At 42.5% G+C, this 25,893-nt stretch overlaps 1 protein-coding gene across 5 annotated transcripts in view; it reads left to right on the forward strand.

Annotated features, from left to right (window-relative positions):
• The window catches only part of ZNF423 (zinc finger protein 423), a 291,743-nt gene that overhangs the window by 236,581 nt on the left and 29,269 nt on the right, over positions 1-25,893 (forward strand). For all 5 annotated transcript variants that reach the window (XM_077288235.1, XM_077288238.1, XM_077288239.1 and 2 more), the window contains one exon: positions 24,257-24,388. In XM_077288235.1, coding sequence (XP_077144350.1) covers positions 24,257-24,388 — 132 coding nt within the window. The remainder of the gene's footprint in view (positions 1-24,256; positions 24,389-25,893) is intronic.

Raw genomic sequence — 25,893 nt, forward strand, 5'->3', positions numbered from 1 at the left:
GCCTTCCTTCTAGCACTATGGTGTTTTCCCGTGCTGCCTTAGGCCTCACACAAAGTCCTCACATGTTCTCTCTGTCCCCCTTTAGGTAGAACAATACCTGTATGACAGGTAACTCAAGCCTTTTTACAGGATCTCTATCACGGCCCGGGCTCTATGCGTTACTGTGTCTTCAGGTGTGTGGTGGACAGGTAACTTGCAATCTGCTGTCCGCTGGTTTCTGCTGTGAGACGTAGAATACTGCACAACCTCGGTCTTCCAGCTACCGGTTTCATGCGCTTCAGCGTGGAAGAAGCTCAGTCGCAGCTTCTCACCAGCTCTTCACTTCGCCTTTGCTTCTTCGTCCCTCACGCTATCTACTGTTATGATCCCAGTGGCTGGGGATCACAGGAAATACTAGCTAAGTAACTAAACATAGACACGAGCTCTAGGGAGATGGTAACTGGACTGACCGCAAAACCTGATCCTATCCAAACACACTAAAGGTAGCCGGTGAACGTGCCTAAAATCCTGGACGTCTCGACGCAGCCTGAGAAACTGACTACCCCTAAAGAGAAAGCAAGACCTCACTTGCCTCAAGAGAAATAACCCCAAAGATATAGGAAGCCCCCAACAAATAATAACGGTGAGGTAAGGAGAAAAGACACACGTAGGAATGAAAACCGATTCAGCAAATGAGGCCCGCTAATACTAGATAGCAGAAGACAGATAGCGAACTGTGCGGTCAGCAAAAAACCCTACCAAAATATCCACGCTGAGAATTCAAGAACCCCCACACCAACTAACGGTGTGGGGGGAGAAACTCAGCCCCCCTAGAGCTACCAGCAAGCTGGGAAATCACATATTAGCAAGCTGGACAAGAAACAAATAGAACACTGATGATCAAAAAATGAACAAAATGGAAACTTAGCTTCTCTTGAAGAGACTGGGAGCAAGGTAGTCAGAAGGAATCAGAATAGCACTGAATACATTGACAGCAGGCATAGACTGAGAGTCCAAGTGAGCTTAAATAGAAAACCAGCCCACAGATAACGAGACAGCTGATGCCAGTCACAAACCTGCAGAAAGACAGCACTCACACAGTACCACTTGTGACCACAAGAGGGAGCCCAGAAATAGAGTTCACAACAATCTACAATCTGTTCTGCTTTCCTTTCTCTCTCTTTACAGGAGCTGCCGCACTTCTCGTGGCTGCACGGCCCCTCACCTTCCTCACAGGAGCTGCAGATCCTCTCATCTGCACGGCCCCTTTCCTCTCACTCACTGTCTGACTTTCCCTCCAGACCAGAATATATATAGGGGAGCCACCCCCTTCTGGCCTGGAGCGTGAATATGTTGTATGTTTGTGGTTACCTGATAAAAGGAATCCTTCATCGCTTCCAAGCGTGACATCACTCTCCCCATGAGGAAAGCAATGCCACTGTAACAACCAGGAGGTGTTACAGCTGTTTCCGCTCAGAATCCACCCACTTAATAAAAATATAAGGGAAAAGATGCCAGAGGCAAAGCCGCCGCAAAAATGATAGCAAAACTACGGGCTGAGCTGCTTTGAGGAAAAGTCATTGACTTTTTCCTGAAAAGGCTTCACCTCATAAAACTCGACGGCATTTAAAAGACGCCATGTGCCAAATTTGAGTCTTTTTCTGCACTGAAAAGGCACCAAAAATTGATACTACCCCTTTTTGCAACCCTAAGAACAAGCCTAAAAAATAAACATGCCAAGTGCACTGTAGGCACATGCTAATTTTAAGCACTTTTTTATTGTGGATTTTATCCTACTACAATCCAGACTTTTTGAGAAAAAAAACAAACAATAAGTGGTAATGGACCGTTGTGGACGGAATCAGGAACCCATCGAATGTAATGGAATAGACTCTGGCCAAAAAGTAAAACTAAAGGTACCGTTACACTAAACGATTTACCAACGATCACGACCAGCGATACGACCTGGCCGTGATCGTTGGTAAGTCGTTGTGTGGTCGCTGGAGAGCTGTCACACAGACAGCTCTCCAGCGACCAACGATGCCGAAGTCCCCGGGTAACCAGGGTAAACATCGGGTTACTAAGCGCAAGGCCGCGCTTAGTAACCCGATGTTTACCCTGGTTACCATTGTAAATGTAAAAAAAAAAAAACAGTACATACTCACCTTCTGATGTCTGTCACATCCCCCGCCGTCAGCTTCCCGCACTGACTGTGTCAGTGTCGGCCGTAAAGCACAGCACAGCGGTGACGTCACCGCTGTGCTCTGCTTTTACTTTACGGCCGGCGCTCAGTTAGTGCGGGAAGCTGAAGGCGAGGGACGTGACAGACATCAGAAGGTGAGTATGTAGTGCTTTTTTTTTTTTTTTTTTTACATTTACAATGGTAACCAGGGTAAATATCGGGTTACTAAGCGCGGCCCTGCGCTTAGTAACCCGATGTTTACCCTGGTTACAAGCGAACACATCGCTGGATCGGTGTCACACACACCGATTCAGCGATGACAGCGGGTGATCCAGCGACGAAATAAAGTTCTGGACTTCTAGCTCTGATCAACGATATCACAGCGGGATCCTGGTCGCTGCTGCGTGTCAAACACAACGAGATCGCTATCCAGGACGCTGCAACGTCACGGATCGCTGTCGTTCTCGTTGGAAAGTTGCTCAGTGTGACGGTACCTAAAGTCGTGATATTTATTTCAACATATGAAAGCAATGCATTTCAACCTCCTTGTTGAGGTCCTCTTCAGCCTGGCTTAAATGGAATCTGTCACCAAGTTTTTTACTACCCCTATCTGAAAGCAGCTTGTTGAAGAGACCCTGAGTCTAGCAATGCGTCACTTACTGGGATGATTGTTGTAGTTGTGATAAATCACAGTTTTCTCAGCTGCAGATCTACAAGTTCTCTGAATGCTGAGCTCCGTATTACTTCGCCCATTCTCTGCTGAGCTCTGTATAACTCCGCCCGTTCTCTGAATGCTGAGCTCTGTATAACTCCTCCCATTCTCTGAATGCTGAGCTCTATATAACTTCGCCCGTTCTCTGAATGCTGAGCTCTGTATACCTCCGCCCGTTCTCTGAATGCTAAGCTCTGTATACCTCTGCCCGTTCTCTGAATGCTGAGCTCTGTATAACTCCTCCCGTTCTCTGAATGCTGAGCTCTATATAACTTCGCCCGTTCTCTGAATGCTGAGCTCTGTATACCTCGGCCCGTTCTCTGAATGCTGAGCTCTGTATACCTCCGCCCGTTCTCTGAATTCTGAGCTCTGTATAACTCTGCCCGTTCTCTGAATGCTGAGCTCTGTATTACTCCGCCCATTCTCTGAATGCTGAGCTCTGTATAACTCTGCCCGTTCTCTGAATGCTGAGCTCTGTATTACTCCGCCCATTCTCTGAATACTGAGCTCTGTATAACTCCGCCCGTTCTGTGAATGCTGAGCTCTATATTACTCCGCCCATTCTCTGAATACTGAGCTCTGTATAACTCCGCCCGTTCTGTGAATGCTGAGCTCTGTATTACTCCCCCGTTCTCTGAATGCTGAGCTCTGTATAACTCCGCCCACACTACTGATTGCTGTTTTCTGCCTATGTGCAGTGTACACTGAAAGCTGCCAGTCAGTGGTGGGGGCGGGGTTGAGAAACTTTACTAGTCCTCTAGTGACTTTCTTCTGCTGATAAAGCAATCATTTTATAAAAACTACAGCTAACAGTCCAGTAAGTGACACATCACTGGAATCAGAATTTCTGCCCCTACATTACTCTGCTTTCAGATAAGGTGACAAAAACATGTTGACCGATTCGCTTTACAAAAGGTATGTACGACCATGAAAATAAGGAAGCGGGAAAAGGTCAAAAGGTAGATGAGCATCATTAAAAAAAATAAAAATAAATAAGCATTAAAAAAAATTCAAAACCAAATAATACAACAGCGTAAGTATTGCGAAATATAAATAATGTACACCGTTATCCTGGTAGGAGGTCGCAGATGCCACTGAAATAAGGACTCAAAAAGACGGGTTAGAAAGTTCCTGTACGGCATCCAAAATCCCATAACAAACGTAAAGGTTTATGGATTTTGTAGTGGATTCCGCCCCCAAATCCTTATATAAAAAACCCAATAGATGGTTGGTTGTGTCCAGATCATAAATTGGGTTGGTTTCAGGCATCCACCATCGTTCTAATAGCAGATATTAAATCCAATCGTGTAGACCGTGAAGGGAACGGGATTCAGCCCTTGTTACCGCGAGCTTGTTCTGTTTTTCTGCCCCGCGGGACTGTCAGAAGACAGAACAAATCTTTTTCAATAAGCACCTCTTCCTCTCTCTATATATAGTGTGATCGCTGACTTTTGTGTACAGTGTTAAACGAATAAAAATGAAGGTTGGAGGAGAGAGAAAGAAAAAAAAAAACATCAGTGGATGAATCTGCAATGCAGTAAATAACAAGCCCAAGGGTTATGGTCGTCTGCAGAGAGACAGCCTGGAGATAAGGCGCCGGAGATAATATGCAGAGTGTAGGAGCACAGTAACCCTTCCATTTATTCGCCCCTAACCTTATTGGGGGGATGAGGAACAAAAAAACTTTTCCTTCGCGACTGTGGCAATGTCCCCTGACTATTGATTGTCCTATCATATTATTACTCTTTGTTTATTCCTTTGTTCTTCCTGCATTGTTTACATAGAACCCAGGTATTCTAGAACCCTGTGCACGAATCGTAACCACTCGCATCAGTCCCTGTCCCCAGTGGGGCTCATATCTAATTTCTCTATGTCCACACACACAGTCAAGGAAGACGATTGATCTATCAGTATATTTCTGGCACATAGGGGATGGAACAAGACATGACAAAATAATTTCAAGGAAAACATACAAATTCCGAGCCAGTATTTCTCTATCCAATCCATGACCCTTTTAGTGTGCTCTGAACTTGTATTATTTATTATGTTCGGTGACTGCTTTTAAAGGGGATTTGTAAGGGATCAACCCTCATAAGCCACCTAAATGGGCATAAAGGTCATAGGAAGCTGAATAAAATGATACCTTGATATCTGAAATCCGATGTCTTATTCCAGAGAAATCCACATTTTTTTTCTTAATATGTAAATGAGTTGTTAAGATCTATGGGCCGGACATAGATCTGCCCGAGAATCTGCTTATTTTTAATAAAAAGGTGAAGTTAGCAATGTGAGACATGTAGAGGAGGAGAGCAGACTGTCAGTCATTACATGTCTCACGGTCAAGTGGAAGATCTTCAGAGATTTAAAAATAAATAGTAATATGGGAAAACGTATTTTTTTTTTTAAAGAACTTGATTTAAAGGGAATTTGTCAACAAATGTAACCCCACTAAATTACTAATATGATCAATGATCATTGAAAGACAAATACATTGGTAGCTTTCTGGAAAAAAACTTAATTTTATCAATATGCAAATGAGGCATCAGGTGCTCTTGGCTTGACAAAGCACCAAACAAAGTCTGCCCCCTTGTCATTTACATCCTTAAAGGGAACCTGTCACCCCGTTTTTTCGGTATGAGATAAAAATACTGTTAAATAGGGCCTGAGCTGAGCATTACAATAGTGTAGTTTGTGGACCCCGATTCCCCACCTATGCTGCCGAAATACGTTACCGAAGTAGTCGTTTTCGCCTGTCAATCAGGCTGGTCAGGTCAAAAGGGTGTGGTGTCCTCCCCCAGATCTTGCGTAGTTTTCCGTTGGTGGCGTAGTGGTGTGCGCATGTCCAACGTCCAGAATCCTCTGCCAGGGGATTTCAAAGAGCGCGGTGTCCGTTATTGCATTGGTGATCGGTGGGCGCGGCCATCTTCCTTTGGCCGCGCGTGCGCAGAAGCGGCGCTGTGCTGGCCGCGACGCTCTGCTGGCCGCGGCTTCAGGAAAATGGCCGCCGCGATATCCATCTGCGCACGCGCGGCATCCCGCGGCCATTTTCCTGAAGCCGCGGCCAGCAGAGCGTCGCGGCCAGAACAGCGCCGCTTCTGCGCACGCGCGGCCAAAGGAAGATGGCCGCGCCCACCGATCACCAATGCAATAACGGACACCGCGCTCTTTGAAATCCCCTGGCAGAGGAATCTGGACCTTGGACATGCGCACACCACTACGCCACCAACGGAAAACTACGCAAGATCTGGGGGAGGACACCACACCCTTTTGACCTGACCAGCCTGATTGACAGGCGAAAACGACTACTTCGGTAACGTATTTCGGCAGCATAGGTGGGGAATCGGGGTCCACAAACTACACTATTGTAATGCTCAGCTCAGGCCCTATTTAACAGTATTTTTATCTCATACCGAAAAAACGGGGTGACAGGTGCCCTTTAATGCGTGCCTCCCTAGCTTGATGTATCGCTGATGTTTGGTGTCAGGCAGGAAATCATTGCCTCTCACCTGCGGGTGTACGGCATTGATAGGTGGCACAAGCACACAGAATCGATAGGCGGCACATGCGCACACTGCATCGATAGGTGGCACATGCGCACAGCATCGATAGGCGGCAAATGCGCACTGCATCGATAGGTGGCACATGCGCACAGCATCAATAGGCGGCACATGCGTACAGCATCGATAGGTGGCACATGTGCACAGCATCGATAGGCGGCACATGTGCGCAGCCTTGATAGGCGGCACATGCGCACAGCATCGATAGGCGGCACATGCACACAGCATCGATAGGCTTCACATGTGCACAACATCGATAGGCGGCACATGCGCAGTAGGACACTGAAGGTCAGTAGGACGCTGGTAAATTGTTACAGGGCAGGCACAAAGGCCATTACACCTAAGCAGGTGTGAAATTTTCTGCTGGACATCAGCTATCGATCAGCATAGGGAGGTAGGCGCTGAGGCTGTAAATGACCTAGGGAGGCAGACTTTTGTTAAGTGCTCTGGGTGGGACGAAGAACTAATGCCATATTTGCATATTTGATAACATTGTGGATTTCTTCGGAATAACACAACGGACAGCAAATCGAAAGGTATCAATGCGTTCATCTTTCAATGACCTACGTGATCATCTAAACAGTTATAGGTGGGAGTGTGAACTAGGTGCAACTCCGAGGACTCGCCACAGATGCACATATGGGAATTGATGTTTTTGCAAATTCTCATTTTTGGATAGATATTGGTAAGATTGTGTAATATCTACGTCTATGTTTTCCGTCTCCCTTACCAGTGCTCCTCAGAACGACAGATGATATTCTTCACCTAAAGCCCTAGATTAGTCTTCCGCCCATTGTGGAATGTTCTAGAAGCAAGGTCGTAGAGCAGCCCGGCACGTTCTGCCTGCAAGAGTGATATGTGCGCGGTGTTTCCAGCGCTCCCTCTCTTCGGCTCTGCTTCCCTTGTTCTCCTGAGGTGCAGATGGCCACATTTGCAGGTTAACTACAACAGCTGGAGACACATTATTAGCTTCCTGCTGCTAACTCTTATTTGCTTAGATTTTCTGCCACCCCCCCCCCCCCCCCCCCCCACAAAAAAAGCTCATAATTTACAACTTGTCGACCAAAACCAATATTCACCCTTTTATCAATCAGATTCAGATGCATGTGGTCGTGTTGTTTAGTGGCAGAGGACGTGATAATTATCACCCTGTTCCGTTTAATGGCATAAATACATAAACCGTTCTCGGGATGGCAGAGGCCGGCGTCTCCGGGGAACCCTAGACACATTTTTAATGTAGCGCATTTGTCTGTGGTGGCAGATTCTATGGTATATCATAATGTTGATAAATTTCACTGTAGGAACTGACATTTTATAGCATTAATCCTAGTGGTAAAAAAAAGTGATGGAATACTATCTTTATGCAGGAAGGAGCTGCAAGCGATGACAAGAGCGGACATTAAAGGTGCACGGAAACGCTCGCAAAGTAAAGGCTGTGCATCACCTTGTCATCTGTAATGCATTTACATTTTCTCTACAGTTTGGAGGCTTTTCTTCGGATCTTTTAAGAGTTGACGGTAAATGGAGGCCACAATTTTAGAGTTGTAGCAGCAAAATAAAAAATCAATAGCTTGTTAGACCAGTAACCAATATATATGGCAAACGGATACCTTTTATCGACCGTAAGAGTACTGTTAGACTCGAAAAAAGGAATTTGGTTACAGTAGGATCTGATACTCCTTCATTTACGGCAGTTTCACCACCATCCAACAACATAGCCCTTTAAAGGGGAGCTGTCACCGGAGACATGCTACCCAAACTACGGCAGCATGAATCGGAGGCTGGCTGCACGGTTACAGATAGATATTTATCTGAATTGCTGGTCTTCCTCTATGTAGACACATGGTAGTGACCTGTCAATTAGCTGAAGGAGAGCAGGGAGAAGCCTGGGAGAACATTGTGATTGGCGGTCCCAAATCAGACATGATCTCTCCCAACGATCGGTCACATCTCTCCCAACGATTGGTCGCATCTCTCCCGACGATTGGTCGCATTTCTCCCGACGATTGGTCGCATCTCTCCCGACGATTGGTCGCATCTCTCCCGACGATTGGTCGCATCTCTCCCGGCGATTGGTCGCATCTCTCCCGACGATTGGTCGCATCTCTCCCGACGATTGGTCGCATCTCTCCCGACGATTGGTCGCATCTCTCCCGACGATTGGTCGCATCTCTCCCAACGATTGGTCGCATCTCTCCCGACGATTGGTCGCATCTCTCCCGACGATTGATCGCATCTCTCCAGATGATTGGTCGCATTTCTCCCGACGATTGATCGCATCTCTCCAGATGATTGGTCGCATCTCTCCCAACTATCGGTCGCATCTCTCCCAACGATCGCTCACATCTCTCCCGACAACGATTGCATCACGCCCGACGATTGGTCGCATCTCTCCCGAAGTAGATCTTTCACATCTCTCCCGACTATTGGTCGCATCTCTCCCAACGATGATTGGTCGCATCTCTCCCGATGATCGGTCACATCTCTCCCGACGATCGATCGCATCTCTCCCGACAACCGATCGCATCTCTCCCGATGATTGGTCGCATCTCTCCCTATGATCAGTCGAATCTCTCCCGACGAAGATCGCTCACATCTCTCCCGACAACGATTGGTCTCATCTCTCCCGACGACGACTGGTCGTATCTCTCCCGACAATTGGTCGCATCTCTCCCGGCGATCACTCAGCCAGCACGTCGATGCACAATAAACCGTTTGACGAACCTGTCGTTATCTGCTGGTTCAGTCAACATTAGTTTAATTTGTATCAGGGCCCTTTTGACATAGCTGCAGGGAGGGGAATGGAATTGTACACAGATCCGCAGTGTACAGAGGGAAAATTGTCTAAAGTTCTACATAGAGCAGAAAAGTCCAGCTGTAGCTAAAGAGGAAAACATGGAGACAAAATAAGTGAAGTTCTGGAGCTATTCAATGCATCAAAGAAAGTGAAGACCACAGCCCTGGCTATACACAGACCTCATATCCAGCATATATTACAGGGAGGGACACTCCCATAAGGGAATTATCTGAGACATGGATCAGGCTGCAAAATGCATATCAGGACATTTAAAAATGAATGAGGGAGTGAGCGTTGTAGACTTAAACTTTGTGCAATATTATTCATTCAAGGTAACCACTAGAGACGAGGAGTTTTTTTTCGATAAGTGTGAGTCGTGCAAAATATCCAAGAAGGGGTTTAAAAATAATTAAGGCTATGTGCACACGTTGCGGATTAGGCTTAGGAATTTCTGGTGCGGATTCTGCCTCTCCTGGCAGATAACGCACCTGCGGTTTTTTGTGCGGTTCTGCAGCGTTTTTTGTGCGTTTTTGCTGCGGTTTTCTTGCGGATTTGCTGTGTTTTTTACCCCTGCGGTTTTCTATAATGGAATGGGTACAAAAACGCTGCAGATTCACAAAAAAGAAGTGACATGCTACTTCTTTTAAACCTCAGCGTTTTCGCAGCGGATTTTCCGCAAAGTGTGCACAGCATTTTTTTTTCTCATTGATTTACATTGTACTGTAAATCAATTGCGGATCTGCAGCGTTTCTGCACCTCAAAAAATGCTGCGGATCCGCAGAGAATCCGCAACGTGTGCAATACCCTAATACCCATCCCTCACCTGTTTTCTTCGGTTCAGTCACCGATGCAGTCTTCACTGGCCAGTCTTCGGCATCTCCCAGTCTGACTTGACTGCAAGATCAAGTGCCAAAGATGGCATGTACTGGGAGGCTCAACAGATTACCCATTGAACACCGGACCAAAGAAAATAACCTGTGGCTGGACTGGTGAGGACTGGTAAGGATGTACGGTATATATATTTTTTACACATGTTTATTATGGTGTCTGGAGAGACCACAGAGCCTAATATTCGCATCAGCTAAATTACCTGGCCAAATTCAAGCAAATTGCGTTTTTTTATTTCGGCGTTGGTGGCAGCCTCTATACTCATTAGTAGACCATGATGGCACAGTTTAGATGTAGTTGTCCAAAAAACAATTTTTTATCCAAGGGTGTTTATTATTTTAATACAATTACTGAGCCTTATTTATTCGTGAGGGGGCTGTCCTGGTAATTTATTTCTCTTCTTAGAATACCTAGTCATACCCCCTTTAATTTTTCTTTTATTTTGATGAATCCAATCTGCCGAGAACATTTTCAAAGTCGAAGCCCAGCCGCTCAAAGGGCATTTTATTTTCTCCTGTCTATAGGAGGCTGAACATGTTTCCAAAAGCTTCATCATTATGCAGATTAGCTCAATTGGATTTGCTCCCGCAGATGCCTCACCAGGCACCAGAACAACAGGAGGCTTCTTCGGCTTGGATTGAGTTTCGGCATGGAACGGCCTTTCTGGCCTCGCAGACACCAATGCCCATTTTAATATAAAAGTCAAAATGGAGCCCTGACAGCACTTTAGATGTCAACAAACCAAACTCTTTATTATTCCCCCCCCCCCCCCGGAATTTAGTTAAAGAGACACTGGGTAGTCTTCCATACCGTAAATAGAACAGCCCCCTTTTTTTTTTAGTTGAGGTCTGTAATGCCTCATCGCTTAGTAGATACCAGCTGAGGGAGTGATTTCTCCTTAACAAGCTTATAAAATACTTGAGTAATTTGTGAGTTTATTGGAGAGCTGATTACAAACATCCCCTTATGTGCACTTCAGCGCTAAATTAACATCACCAATAACAACAGGATATCTTTAAGCTTTTTTTTTGTATTCCTTTTTTGATGCCTGACACAATGTTCTATTGTTTCTCCGCTGGACAAGTGTTTGCCCCCTTATGACGATCACTACTGCGGTGTGGCGGTGCTCACACTACGTAAATCCATCCTGCAGGTATGGAATGTGACTGGGTGTACGGCAGAGCAAGAAGGGACAACAGGCCAAGGGATGATTCAACAGATTTATTACCAAGAACGCTGGAACAACACATGCAGATAGATCTACAGAGTCCACAATTAGTCCAACGGAACAGGTTCGGGGGCACCTCCCGATAATCCTTGTGCCAGCTAACAAAGCAATAGTCCACACGAGTCCAAGGGATCCCAAAACAATCCCACGAACGAGGAGATATGTCCTCAGCTCAAGTCTCGCCCCGTTCGCTTCCGCAGTCACAGATGGACGTGGGGTCTTGCCTCAGCTAAGAAGCCCCACTCCTTCTCCTTCAAAGGTCAACTCACATCTGATCTCAAAATAAGAATGGATTGTCTGAGCTCCTGGGATCAGCCCAGGAAGGGGGTAGGGGTCATACCTTCTATTCAATGGTTGGGTCTACCAGAAGATTCTAGACTGGTCTGCTCCGCTTAGTCTATCCAGTCTGTGCATTTGACTAGCCACCTGCTGTGAGGAAGAATGGCTATTCCTTCATTAGTGGTGTTGACAAAGCTTAACTACGTTATAGCTTAGGGCTGCAAGTATTGGGGGAAGGAGACAGGTTAAGTTACATACATCCCATGGCATTGCAAAGTGTACAGTAAATACAACCAAAGAGAGGTCGCACCACGTCATGACATATTATACAAAATACAGGACAGGGAAAAAAGTACATATCATGACATGGAAGGGTTAATTATTTTAGGCATTCTGTCTCAAAATTGGGGTAAAGTCCCAAGTGCCCACCGGTTTGTATTGCTGGTTGAAAATTAGTCCTTCCCGACTTGTAAAAACAAGCCCTTTTTCAATTTATTGCTTATTAAAATTTTCCACCGTTCTCGAGATATTAACACTTATGCGTGCAGGTCGTAACCTGGGAGACGGACCACCGCTCCTCTCTAGTTTGTATGCATCTCGATTAGGAAGGCTAAAGTGCGCTCCAGAGATCACAGCCAGCTTTAAAACAGTGCTTACAAGCTCAACAGAAAAGAGCTTGAAAGCACTGTGTGTATTCTGCCGCGTAGCAGCGGTGGTCGGTCTCCAAGGCAAAAGATGTAAATAAAAGTGCTAATTTCGCAAGAACGACTGCAAATTTTAATGAGAATTAAATTCTAAAATTGCTTCCATTTTCAAGCCCGACCGGAAAATAACCATTTGTGAAGTTGGGAAAAACCCTTTAAAGTGTATAAAGTTGTGTATGAGTTATTAGACTGAACAATTCCTTTTGTGCAGGATCGTGGATTGGTCGCTCATGTGGCCTAAAATTGGGTAAAAGTAGGTTGACGTTTGGGTCAAAAACAATTGTTTTAGTAACGTGCACTGTTAGGCCTCCTTCACGGGTCCATGTTTCCAGTATGGTGCTATGCACATGTCCGGATGACAAGGGCCAATATTGGGCTGTGGATCTGTGAGAAACGCGTAGAGCGCATGGATGGCAGCAGTGTACGGTCAGGGTGCTGTCTGTGATTAACATTGTAGAGTATAGGAGAAACTTTGTCATTGCTTTCTTTCTTTAACTGCACCAGAAAAACACTGATGACACTGATAGTAAAAACGGACACTGATGGTAAGAATGGACACACTGATTGTAAGAACGGACACACTGATGGTAAGGACGAACACACTGATGGTAAGAACGGACACACTTTCATGGTAAGAATGGACACTCTCATGGTAAGAACGGACACACTGATGGTAAGAACGGACACACTGATGGTAAGAACGGACACACTGATGGTAAGAACGGACACACTGATGGTAAGAACGGACACACTGATGGTAAGGACGAACACACTGATGGTAAGGACGGACACACGGATGGTAAGAACGGACACACGGATGGTAAGAACGGACACACGGATGGTAAGAACGGACACACGGATGGTAAGAACGGACACACGGATGGTAAGAATGGACACACCGACGGTAAGAGCGGACACACCGACGGTAAGAGCGGACACACCGACGGTAAGAGCGGACACACCGACGGTAAGAGCGGACACACCGACGGTAAGAGCGGACACACCGACGGTAAGAGCGGACACACTGATGGTAAGAGCGGACACACTGATGCTATTTCTTTAGCTTGCTTTTTTTTCTCATTTTGAGCTACTGTACTTTAGACTTGTCCGGCCTCTTCCTTTTTAAAACTTTTTGATTTTAACAAGAATTATAATTAGGAAAACTGATTTTCTTTTCCCTGCTTTCGAAGCTTGAAGCTTTTCAAAGAACTTCCAAAAACACAGCACATATGCGCACAGCAAGTAGTTTTTACAATGGCGTGCAATTATTTTTGTTTGTAGCACTTTTTCGGGTGGCTTACCTGAAAGTCATCCCTTATTTCTTTTTTTTTTTTTTTTCTTTTGCATGTACAGTTTATTTAAAAATCCACGTCCTTTTTAACCTATGAAGCCAATGGATTATTTTTATGGTAAAACCTGCAATTATTTACTGTGTTTTCCCACCTAGTGACGGAGCGGACGTTGCAGCACTGTGCGCTGACCGGTTGCTTACAGACCTCGCTGTCCCATAGGAGTAGAAAGCACACATCCTGCATTTTTTTCATTTCTCGGCATTTCATATATGATTCACTATCCAAGCAGGAAACTATTTTATCAAGGGACACCCTGGTGCACTATATTTAGCCTGCCCAAAAAAAAAGGTCTTTGTTTATGTACAGTGACTAGCATCCATTGTTTTGTCCTTGAATGGACATGTATGAGCCGCACTGGTATCGTCCTCATTCTGTGCACCTGGGCCCCTAAGGAAAACGAACGGGTTGCTATTTTTGTGGCTAATGGTGGCTTTAAAAAGGGCATCACTGTCGAGTTGCGTAACTGGCACAACAAAACGAGCGCTTGTCACCGAGGATCAGCGAGATCCTGCCACCTACTGTTCCAAAACTCTAAAGGAGGCTCTGATCCTGTCAAATTCAGCCAAACCTCCAGAAAATATCTCCACTAGCAAGTCTCCAGATGCACCGAGCAAGAGGCGCTGACAATTATCTGTTGTCAGACCGAACGTAGCCCTGACAAAAACAGCCAAGGAGGATGTCATTGGTGGTGTGCCGAGGCGAAGAAGCAAACACCGCAGGATTTCGGAAGAAATGACTCCTGCCTTTTATACTTGCTAATTTTGTCCATGTGTCTACATTTAATAGGTGACATCTTGTCGAAAAGTTTGTATTAGCGATTTCTTAGTTTTCAGAGGATTTCAATGAATTGCAATTCTTTTGTTTGTTTTTTTTGCACCAGATTTATTAAAATGGGGCACAAGGCTCATGAATTTTGCCAAAGAAAAAAAAATAGTTTAACCCTATTTTTTTTGCAAATTGTGCACACATTTTCTGCCATACATAAAGGAACTATGATGGGGCCTGGAATGTATTTGCGACAAATTTTGGAAATTTAGAAACAGAAATATCTGAAAACTCCACCATTAGGCCTCCTGTAGACGTCCGATGTTCTTGTGTGAGTGCCATTTGAGGTTTTCACGGATAGCACTAATGCCTGTGGGGCCTTTCACATGGCCGTGATTTTTCATGGACCAAAAGTTCCGTGGAAAATCACGGAGACATGTCTGATTTTGACCAGAGTGTCGGATCAAACTCTGCAATGCAAGACTATACAGTGGGGAAAATAAGTATTTGATACACTGCCGATTTTGCAAGTTTTCCCACCTACAAAGAATGGAGACGTCTGTCATTTTAATCGTAGGTGCACTTCAACAGTGAGAGGCAGAATCTAAAAAAAAATCCATAAAATCATTTTGTATTTTTTTTTACATAATTAATTTGCATTTTATTGTATGAAATAAGTATTAAGTATATAATAGAAAAACAGACCTTAATATTTACAGTTACAGAGGTCAGACATTTCCCGTCGTTCTTGACCAGGTTTGCACACACTGCAGCAGGGATTTTGCCCTCCTCCTCCATACAGATCTTCTCCAGATCTTTCAGGTTTTGGGGCTGTTGCTGGACAACAATGAGTTTCAGCTATCTCCAAAGATTTTCTATTGGGGTCAGGTCTGGGGACTGGCTAGGCCACTCCAGGACCTTGAAATGCTTCTTACTGAGCCACCTCTTAGTTGCCCTGGCTGTGTGTTTTGAGTCCTTGTCATGCTGGAAGACCGAGCCGCGACCCATCTTAAATGCTCTTACTCAGGGAAGGAGGTTGTTGGCCAAAATCTTGTGATAAAAAAAGATGTTTCGGATTGAAATGTTTTTGACAATTTATGGAAATTTTCCAAATTTGTGCAAGAAACTTTATAGCGTATTCTGAGGGTATGTTGTTGTGCCCAGTTGTCGGCCCACCCCACAAATGCTCTGTCTGAGCCTAGGATCCCCCCTCACAGTCTTTACAGAGGTTAATTTGTAACAAGCTGCAGGGATCATTAGAGAATTGTAACCTGAACCTGTGTTCTTACGCGCAGTCCCCCCGAGACGTAGATTTGCGTTTATCCGGAATTAGCCTGGTTTTGTCCGGTGTCGCCCTATAACACCCTCTATTTTTTTAATTTATTTTTTTACCTAACTACGACCAGATTATTTTTCGCCTGACTTCTAGCTGTAGCCCCAAGTGGCCCATGGCTGAAAAAAAAACATTTAAAAAAAAAAAAAGCGAAGGGTCAGTTACAAGGTTGAGTTCTTTCAGTGTTTCCATAGCAACTGACCTAATGCAAACCCTGGAGACTTTTGGAAGGCTCCCCAGGTGATAAACTCGCTGTCCGTACCATCAATCCCAAGCTTTTGAGAACCCCAGCGTGCCTCATTGTCAGAGAGCTGTTTTGATAAGCATCTCTGTCCCCTCTGTTTCAAGGTAGGACTCGGAGACCTCATTTGTGCCTTCGGAGCCCCCAGGAGCTGGTGGATAGTCCCGTTTTTTTTTTTTTTCGCTTGACACACATCGGAGCACAACCTCACGGGAAATAAATAAAGGGAGCTCAGCGTTTTCCTCATGGATTAATTAGAAAGTAGGTAGGAGCAGGAATATAGGGCAGGAGGAGAGATTTGGTGATACAGAAATAAACAGGGAGAGGAAGGATTTCTTTGTTTTTTTTTCGACGAGCACAATATAGCAACAAAAATCCACGTGAAGCCCGTGCTTTAATTTCTTCCCAGTCCCATATATGTATGGGCAAATTCCATTACTTCTCTCCTGCCGTTGGCCTCTGTCCCCATTGCCGGAAGCTCTAACTTCCCGATACGGTGATGGTATTAAATATTACATCTCCGACATGGATAACTAGTCATTTCCAGCATTAATGTGCCGCTTTTCCTATTTACTGCTTGTCTTCCTACAGACGGAGACCTGCAGAGATGACACGAGGGTGAAACCCCATCGAGTCTGAAAAAACATCCAGAATCAAATGGATGATTTCATTTTTACCTGTATTGTCATCCATTTTCATACAATTGACATTAACATTTACTAGATCAAAAAACCAAAATCCCATCCACTATGGCTGATCCGTTTTCTTCTACGCACCCATAGAAATGCTGAAGAGAATAAAACACAATGTAAACATTGATCCGAGTGCTGTTTTCATGAAAATACTGTGTGACTGTCGGCATAGGCTACATTCACATGTTAAGTTTTTTTTTGTGCAGGCAAAACCTGCTCTGTTGCCATTAAGGAAGCTGCTTATAGAGCCGTTTTTGTTTTGTTTTTTTAAGTTATTTTGTGTTCAGATTACATTTGTTTACAGTACACGTTTAATAAAGTTAGTTTTATTTACTAAAAACACAGTTGCGTTTTTTCCAGCTTTTTTTTTCTACTTTCTATTTTGAAAAAACGCTGCACAAACTATGCTGAATTAACATGCTGCAGAATAAAAAAGAAAAAAAAAAACAGTTTTACAGTTCATCTGTGTAAAAAAGCAACTTTAAATTGGCATTAAAAATACATACGGAAGCCTTAGTGTGTATGTACGGTGCGATGGCCTTTGGATATGGAGGTGGCTCTTCTGCTGGCCTCTGAGCCACAAATGGCTCCATACCCGTTACACTGAAATGTATATTTGTGTGCTCGGCTTTTATGCACTGGGGTCCCGAGATCAGACCCTTCCTGGGTCACTGCTCTATGGAGTTTGTGTCTTGTCTTGTTCACCTGAACCTTCTCCCATCTTGGGTTAATTGTCTTCCTTCTGCACGCAACCAGTGGAATAGTCTAAAAATATAATTAGATTTTTTTTTTATTCATCCTCATCATTGTAAAATTTCCGGCTCCGTTTTTAGCGTTCATATTTCTCAACACGGTACATAGCTGTAGCTAGTTAATGATCCATTGTCATGTCTCTAAAGCCTGTGATTGCCTACTTTTAGGCCACACAGCGACGCCGGCATTGTGCTCGCAAGGAGATTTGCTTAATGTAAAGAATAAAAAATAAATAAAAAAATAAGCCGCTATGGAGAATTAGTACAGGGTCTCAAGTTACAGCCTAATGACAAGGGGCGCAGCAGCGACAATCCTTCTGAGCATATACGCGCTTGCTCATTTCTACATCTGTAGCCATTAGCGAGCTGTAGATTGGCACAATTAGAAAAGCAATTGATGCATCAGCTAAATACTTATTATTAATTACATTGCATGCCCACCAGGAGGTTGCTGTAATTGACGCAGCCTGTAAGAATTGTCGAAGGCATCCATGAATCATTTGCTTGGCTTAGAAATTATAAAAACCCATTTTAGTTATTTTATTTTTTTATTTTATTTTTTATTTTATTTTACTTTTTTTTATTTAATTTTTATTTTTATTTTTATTTTTTTCATTATTTTATTTTTTTATTTTTATTTTTTATTTTAATTTTTATTTAATTTGTATCTATTTTTTATCCATTTTTTATTTTATTTATTTTTATTTAATTTTTATCTATTTTTTTTTCTATTTCCTTGGCAGAAATTGCTCACTTTACTACTCCAGTCTCTCCATCCTTGCGAATCTATTTGATTAAGTGATTGCAGCCGGAATGTAAATGCATTGCGCGCCGGCAGAACACGCCAAGTCGGATGCATTTGAAGAACGAGCATTGTGTAGTCAGTGCGGGGAGGTCAATGCCTCACTAACAGGCACTAAATTATGTGCCAAAAAAAAAAAAAAAAATTATACAAATTCCTGCCTTTGACATCTGCAGGCACCGCCCAGGTTTCACCTTCAGAATTCACATAATCGGCTCTGATTTGTATCTGTGCCCCCCTCCCTTCCAGACCGTTATGGAAATAAGTAGTTGTCTGTCAAGGATCAAATGCTTTTGCAGACAAAAGTAGGTAGTGAGAACATTACAGGATACTATCATCTCCCCATGATACTTGTGCACAAAGCTCTCTCTGTGCCTCTTTTGGCCTGACATAGTTTCAGCCTGACAGAATCCAGCAGGCCTGCTTGTTTTAAACAAGAGCACATCCTATTATTTTTTTGAGTAGTGAAGTGGAAAATGAATGCTTATTACTCCGCTATCCAATTTTTCTTTTTTTTTTCTTTAAGATAATCGTCTTTTCATCACTCGCTGCTAATGGATCGCATTTAACTTCTTCAACATCATTCGGGTTAAAACCGAATTTGGAATAGTTTCTATATATATTTTTTTTCTTCTAATATTTGCTTTTGTTAAAAAAAAAAGTTGAAATTCATTCAAAAGATCAAGAAGTTTTCACCAAAAATTGTGCAAATTCCATCCGTGTTTACATGAGAAAAAAATTAACGTAAATATTTAACAAAAGAAAAACAAAACATTTGTTATGTAAACATTGACCTTTTTTTTTCTAAGAATGTGTTTTTGTGTTCGCTGTTGTCATTTCTTACTATACTGCGCCTGTAATAAAGAAATGTATAAACACACAGGGTAAAGCCTTGTGGCTTCCGTGTACACAGACATCGCATTATCTCTGACACTGGCTTGTCACATGAAGGGAACGAGGGCTGTGTTAAGATGTCACATGCACCTATGTGTTCATACATTATTCACTAGGCCTCCTTTGTGAGATGTGTGTCCACATAAGTGTTTGATATTTTTTTTTTCTTCTCCTGCACAAAGCTCTCTACCATGCAATGTCTAAGGGCTTGTTTCCACTTGCGAGGCACACGTCCGTGTCTCACATGTGGAAACCAAGCTCTGGCGCCGGCACTTTGGAGCGGAGCATGCGGCTCCATGTGTTCCTATGCGGCCGCACGCTCCGCTCTGGAGTGCCGGCGACACAGCTTGGTTACCACATGCGAGACAAGGACGTGTTTCTCGCAAGTGGAAATGAGCCCTAAAAGTGCAAATCTGCCCATTGTATCTACCTAGAAAGGCGACGATTGTGCAAATATATTAATCTTGTCACACAACAATGGTTATTGTTCGTTTTTCATCATAAAAAAACTAATGGAATCCTACGCCTGCTCTATAAGATCCCTGGGGTTAACAGGGGGGGGGGGGTGGGGGGGAGTCTTTACTATTCCACAGATCATTTGAAAATCTAATTGCCTCATCACGACTGGGATGTAATACAATGCCAAACTCTTGGGCTGATCAATGGCCATAATAGCTGTCATAAAAAGGGCATTTATATAAAAATACTATCAATATATGTGTGTGTGTATATATATATATATATATATATATATATGTATGTGTGTATAATGTGATTGTGTACATACAATGTGTGTATATGTATGCATGTACAGTATATGTGTGTATATATGTGTGTGTATATATATCTATATATATAATGCATGCGTGTTTAATATATATATATAAATATATATATATATATATATATATGTGTGTGTATGTACATGTGTATATATATGTATAATATATAATAATGTTTTATATAGCGCCAACATATTCCACAGCGCTTTACAGTTTGCACACATTATCATTGCTGTTAAATTTCCTATCAGTATGTTTGTACAGTGCCTTGGGAAAGTATTCGGCTCCCTGGAACTTTTCAACCTTTTCCCACATATCATGCTTCATCCATAAAGATACCAAATTTAAATTTTTGGTGAAGAATCAACAACAAGTTTTTGAATTTCCACAAAAATGTAAAATAACCAATACATTTCATTCAACTTCACAATTGTGTTCCACTTGTTGATTCTAAACCAAAAATGTACATTTGGTATCTTTATGTTTGAAACATGATATGTGGGAAAAGGTTGAAAAGTTCCAGGGGGCCGAATACTTTCGCAAGGCACTGTATATGTGGTTGTTTATGTTTATATATAATGTGTATGTCTATATATGTGTACATGTATATGTACTCTTGTTGTATGTGTGTATATATACAGTGGGGAAAATAAGTATTGGACACACTGCCGATTTTGCAAGTTTTCCCACCTACAAAGAATGGAGAGGTCTGTAATTGTTATCATAGGTACACTTCACCTGTGAGAGGCAGAATCTAAAAATTTTAAAAATTCCACAAAATCACATTGTATGATTTTTACACACTTCAAGCAATAAAATGCAATTTAATTAAGTTTTTGATAACCTACCAACCAGATCTCTCTCAGGTCTGTTAGTTTTATTTAAGAAGCCCTTCTACTCTGCACTAATTACCTGTATTAATTGCACCTGCTTGAACTCGTTATCTGTATAAAGACACCTGTCCGCACAATCAATCACACTCCAACCTCTCCACCATGGCCAAGACCAAAGAGCTGTTTAAGGACACCAGGGACAAAATTATAGACCTGCACAAGGCTGGGATGGGCTATAGGACAAGCAGCTTGGTGAGGAGGTAACAACTGTTAGAAAACGGAAGAAAAACAAGATGTTAATCTTCCTCGGTCTGGGGCTTCATGCAGGATCTCACCTCGTGGGGTAAGGATGATTCTGAGAAAGGTCAGGAATCAGCCCAGAACTACATGGGAGGACCTGGTCAATGGCCTGAAGAGAGCTGGGTCCATAGTCTCAATCATTAGCGTTAGTAACACACCATGCCCTCATTGATTAAAATCCGGCAGAGCATGCAAGATCCCCCTGCTCATGCCAGAACATGTCCAGGCCCGTTTGAAGTTCACGTATGGCCATCTGAATGATCCGGAGGAGACACGGAAGATGGTCATGTGGTCAGATGAGACCAAATTAGAACTTTTTGATATCAACTCCACTTGCTGTGTTCGGAGGAAGAAGAAGGATGAGTGCCACCCCAACCATGAAGCATGGTGGGGGAAACATCATACTTTGTGGTGCTTTTCTGAAAAGGGGACAGGACAACTGCACCATATTGAAGGGAGGATGGATGGGGTCATGTATCGTGATATTTTGGACTACAACCTCCTTCCCTCAGTAAGAGTATTGAAGATGAGTCGTGGCTGGGTCAAAAAAATCATACAAATTGATTTTATGTTTTTCATTTTTAGATTTTGTCTCTCACAGTTGAAGGGTACCTACGATAAAAATTACAGACCTTTCCATTCTTTGTCAGTGGGAAAACTTCCAAAATGGGCAGGGAATTAAATGCTTATTTTCCCCACTCAAAACAAGTGACTGTATAATAAACGTGTGTATGTAAATGTATATGTAAATTTTGTGCTGAATACTTATATAATTATTTTCATGATCGATAACACAGGTCAACAAAAAACATTTTTTTTTCTGGTGTCCAAAATATTTTAATGAATTTGGGGTATTTTTGGGGTGCTGATTCTGAATATGCTATCAGTTTTGCCAGATTGGCTCAAGTTTTTGACATTTTTGGTATCTTATTTATAGCACTTGTTGGTAAATGCGACGCATCATCTCATTAATTTCTTTGGATTAGTACTTGAACTGAGCAGTTCTCAATATAGTTTTGTGTTAATTAGTGTTCTAAAAGTTTGTTCATAGCTTGATTTTTGCACTAACTTTATGTTGTTGTCTGTTTTCCAGTGAAAAGCATGAACTCATCAAGAAGAAGTTGTCTTAACGATCCAGACTCATTCTGTTACATTTGTGGTGAATACACACTGCCAAAACATAGAAGAAACATAACAGACTTCGTAAAAAAAAGTGTATTTTGCCTATTTTGGGGTTATGCTTGGGGACCAAGACAAGTTTTGGGCACCACACATAGTGTGCAAAGCATGTATCGAATTATTACGAAAATGGAGCAAAGGACAAAGAAAAAGCTTCAAATTTGGTGTTCCAATGGTGTGGAGAGAGCCAAAAAATCATCATGATGACTGTTATTTCTGTGCAGTGCAAGTGCAAGGATTCAATAAGCATAAGAAACGAAAATGGGAGTAACATGGAATCTGCAAGAAGGCCTGTCCCTCATTGTGAAGATGTGCCTGTACCTGTGTTTACCATAAATAACAGTCATCATGATGATTTTTTGGCTCTCTCCACACCATTGGAACACCAAATTTGAAGCTTTTTCTTTGTCCTTTGCTCCATTTTCGTAATAATTTGATACATGCTTTGCACACTATGTGTGGTGCCCAAAACTTGTCTTGGTCCCCAAGCATAACCCCAAAATAGGCAAAATACACTTTTTTTACGAAGTCTGTTATGTTTCTTCTATGTTTTGGCAGTGTGTATTCACCACAAATGTAACAGAATGAGTCTGGATCGTTAAGACAACTTCTTCTTGATGAGTTCATGCTTTTCACTGGAAAACAGACAACAACATAAAGTTAGTGCAAAAATCAAGCTATGAACAAACTTTTAGAACACTAATTAACACAAAACTATATTGAGAACTGCTCAGTTCAAGTACTAATCCAAAGAAATTAATGAGATGATGCGTCGCATTTACCAACAAGTGCTATAAATAAGATACCAAAAATCTCAAAAACTTGAGCCAATCCGGCAAAACTGATGACATATTCAGAATCAGCACCCCAAAAATACCCTAAATTCGATGAAATATCTTTGGCACCAAAAATGCTGTTGACCAGTGTAATTTATATATTACTATTCCTTTTAATGTCATTGCAAAGTATGAATTCTTCAGAAAAATATGACTTGGGACAAAGTTTTTCTTTTTATTTAATGTATAGTTTTTTGCTATAAACAAAGTTTTTATCCCCGCCTTATAGTAAAGCCGCTATCACTCCCCTCTTATAGTGATCATACATGAGGTTATAGTTGTGTTCCGGGGAGTGGTCACTATACAGAGGGGCTATGTTTATTTCCATATTTATATAGCACATGGATGTCCCCTATCCATAGGTATCAGCGGAGTCCATAGAGGTTACTCCATAATTCTGTTGATTTCTAAATATTCTCAACGACTCTACTTTTTTTTTTTTTAAGGTGAATTAATAGAAACGTTATCGTTCCGGTTTTTAGATATTAAATTATTTCTGTTTCTGATGCATTATTCTCCCACTAAATGTGTCTTATCCATATATAATTCAGCCGAGTCCAAGACCCTCATGCAGGTTGTCCTAGGACTATAATAAAGTAGATAAGCGATTCTTGCCAATCACCTGTATAAATGTATATAATCAGACCTGACTGACTGCAATATATGTTCTCTGTAATATGTTATGACCTCATTTGACCCAATGGATCTTCTAAAAAAAAAGCAGAAGGAGAATTCGGACCGGTGCGGGTTTTCTCTGCAGCAAATACTTGTTAATGCATATATGTTTTGTCGCCTAACACGGCTTGACTAATGTTTCCTAACAAGGAAGTAAATTGTTTGAAAAAGCAGCCTGCAGCATTCACAGGGTGTATCAATGCTTGTGTGACAGGCCTGCGATCGGCACAAAACATGGAAGGTCCCTAGACTGTAAAACAAAGCTGCACAGAACGCGCCTCGAGTTAGTGCTCCTGCCGTACACAGGGCAGACCTAGGGCTTTCCATGCACACTGGATGGATGGAATGTCGGCTTTTCCTTTTGCATCGGATGAACTTTAATTATGATGAGATATGGTGTGTGACTGCAGATTTTGGCTGTCTGCGCGTACTGCTGCATTTAAGATCCTAATCTGGTGTGTCACTAACAAGTGTGCATCATTTGAACTTTGCAGAGGAAGGAATCAATCATGAGTGCAAGCTGTGCAACCAGATGTTTGACTCTCCGGCGAAGCTCCTATGTCACCTGATTGAGCACAGCTTTGAAGGCATGGGAGGAACCTTTAAATGCCCCGTTTGTTTTACAGGTAAGGGTTAAATTTTGCAGATTCCGGCGTTTCGCAGCCCCAGGTGCGTGACTTCATCCGGAGCACCGGGCTCTTTTGATGTCTCCATTGGCCAAATCCAATCCGCTCATCTGCCAGGATCCTGATTTGAGTCTGGCTTACGTCTTTTTTAATTTGCGTTCCAAGACATTTCACATTTCGGGATTATTGTATATTTGATTTTTTTTTTTTGGCCTGATTTTACTGCCGATGATGTCATAGGGGAGCCTTACAATGGAGACTGGATTTCCCAGGGAAGCCGAGGCCCAGAGAAAAGTCCCTAGAGGGACCTCGGACCGACAGTTTTTCTGTAAATGGAGACCAAATATAAATTCTTGGCTTCTGATTCTACTTAACAGTTTCAATTCTGACATTATACAGAAATTCTATTGTCTCCATTGTAGATGGAAAGTTATAATGTTCTGTTTGTCGCAGTGAACATTTTTTTTTTCACAGTAAATTCTTAAAGGGGTTATCCAATGCTGCATCGGAGGTGAGGTGGGTGTCAATGTTCCGACCCTACACGCCCCACGATCTGGAGGTGTGGGCATATACATGATACTTACCGATTATGTAGGGTCATAATGTTATCGTCAGCACTGGATAACCTCTTTAAGGGGTAGTCCTACTTAAAATAAATATCCTTAAATATGCTTGGAATAGCAAGGTGTACAATTTACTAATAAGGTGCCCCGATCTAAAAATATCAGCCCAAACATTACACTTCCAGACAGTGGTTACTTGTATCACTACATCATCTCTGGGTGTCAAAGGGGGCTGGTTCACCCCAATAGGTGTCGATGCATAGACAAAGAGGGGGCAGGCTTGGTAATTTGAATGAGCCAGCCCCCTTCACACATAGAACGTCCTGCCACTGATACATAGCTTTTATAGGTTTTTGTTTTTTAGGTTGGCAATCTGCAGCAAAATTCATAACAATTTGGATTTGTTGCAGACTTTGGCTCCCCTATTAAATTCATTTTGTAAAATCTGTAACAAATGTGCCAAAAATATTGACATGCTGCAGATATTAAAACTGTGGATTTCTGTGCTGAAAATTTCCGCAGCACATTCATGAGATTAGTTCAAGACACTTTTCTGCTGCTTTATTCTGTGGCTGATTTTCTGTCCAAAAATCCGAACAGGAAATCCTCAGGAATTCTGGATTGTGTAACCGTACATTCAATCTGAGCCACTTCACCGGGGATCTGAGTGACGATAAAAACACAGTAATAATCTTCAATACTGTTGGTTCAGATTAGACCTGCGATTGGGCCAGGATTTAAGGCATTAAAGACTTCTGACCAAGGTCTTATTCTGAAAACAGAATGCTGGGGAATTTTCCATTAATGCAATTTCCTATATTATGTGAGATATATAATCTGTAACATTAAAAGCTGCTCCAGTGGTAGAACGTGAAATATTAGTCTAAGGATAATCGAGAATCCTTAAAGGGAATGTGTCATCAGAAAATTACCTATTCCTTA

The sequence above is a fragment of the Ranitomeya variabilis genome, chromosome 2 (assembly GCF_051348905.1).
Source record: "Ranitomeya variabilis isolate aRanVar5 chromosome 2, aRanVar5.hap1, whole genome shotgun sequence".
Lineage (NCBI taxonomy): Eukaryota > Metazoa > Chordata > Amphibia > Anura > Dendrobatidae > Ranitomeya > Ranitomeya variabilis.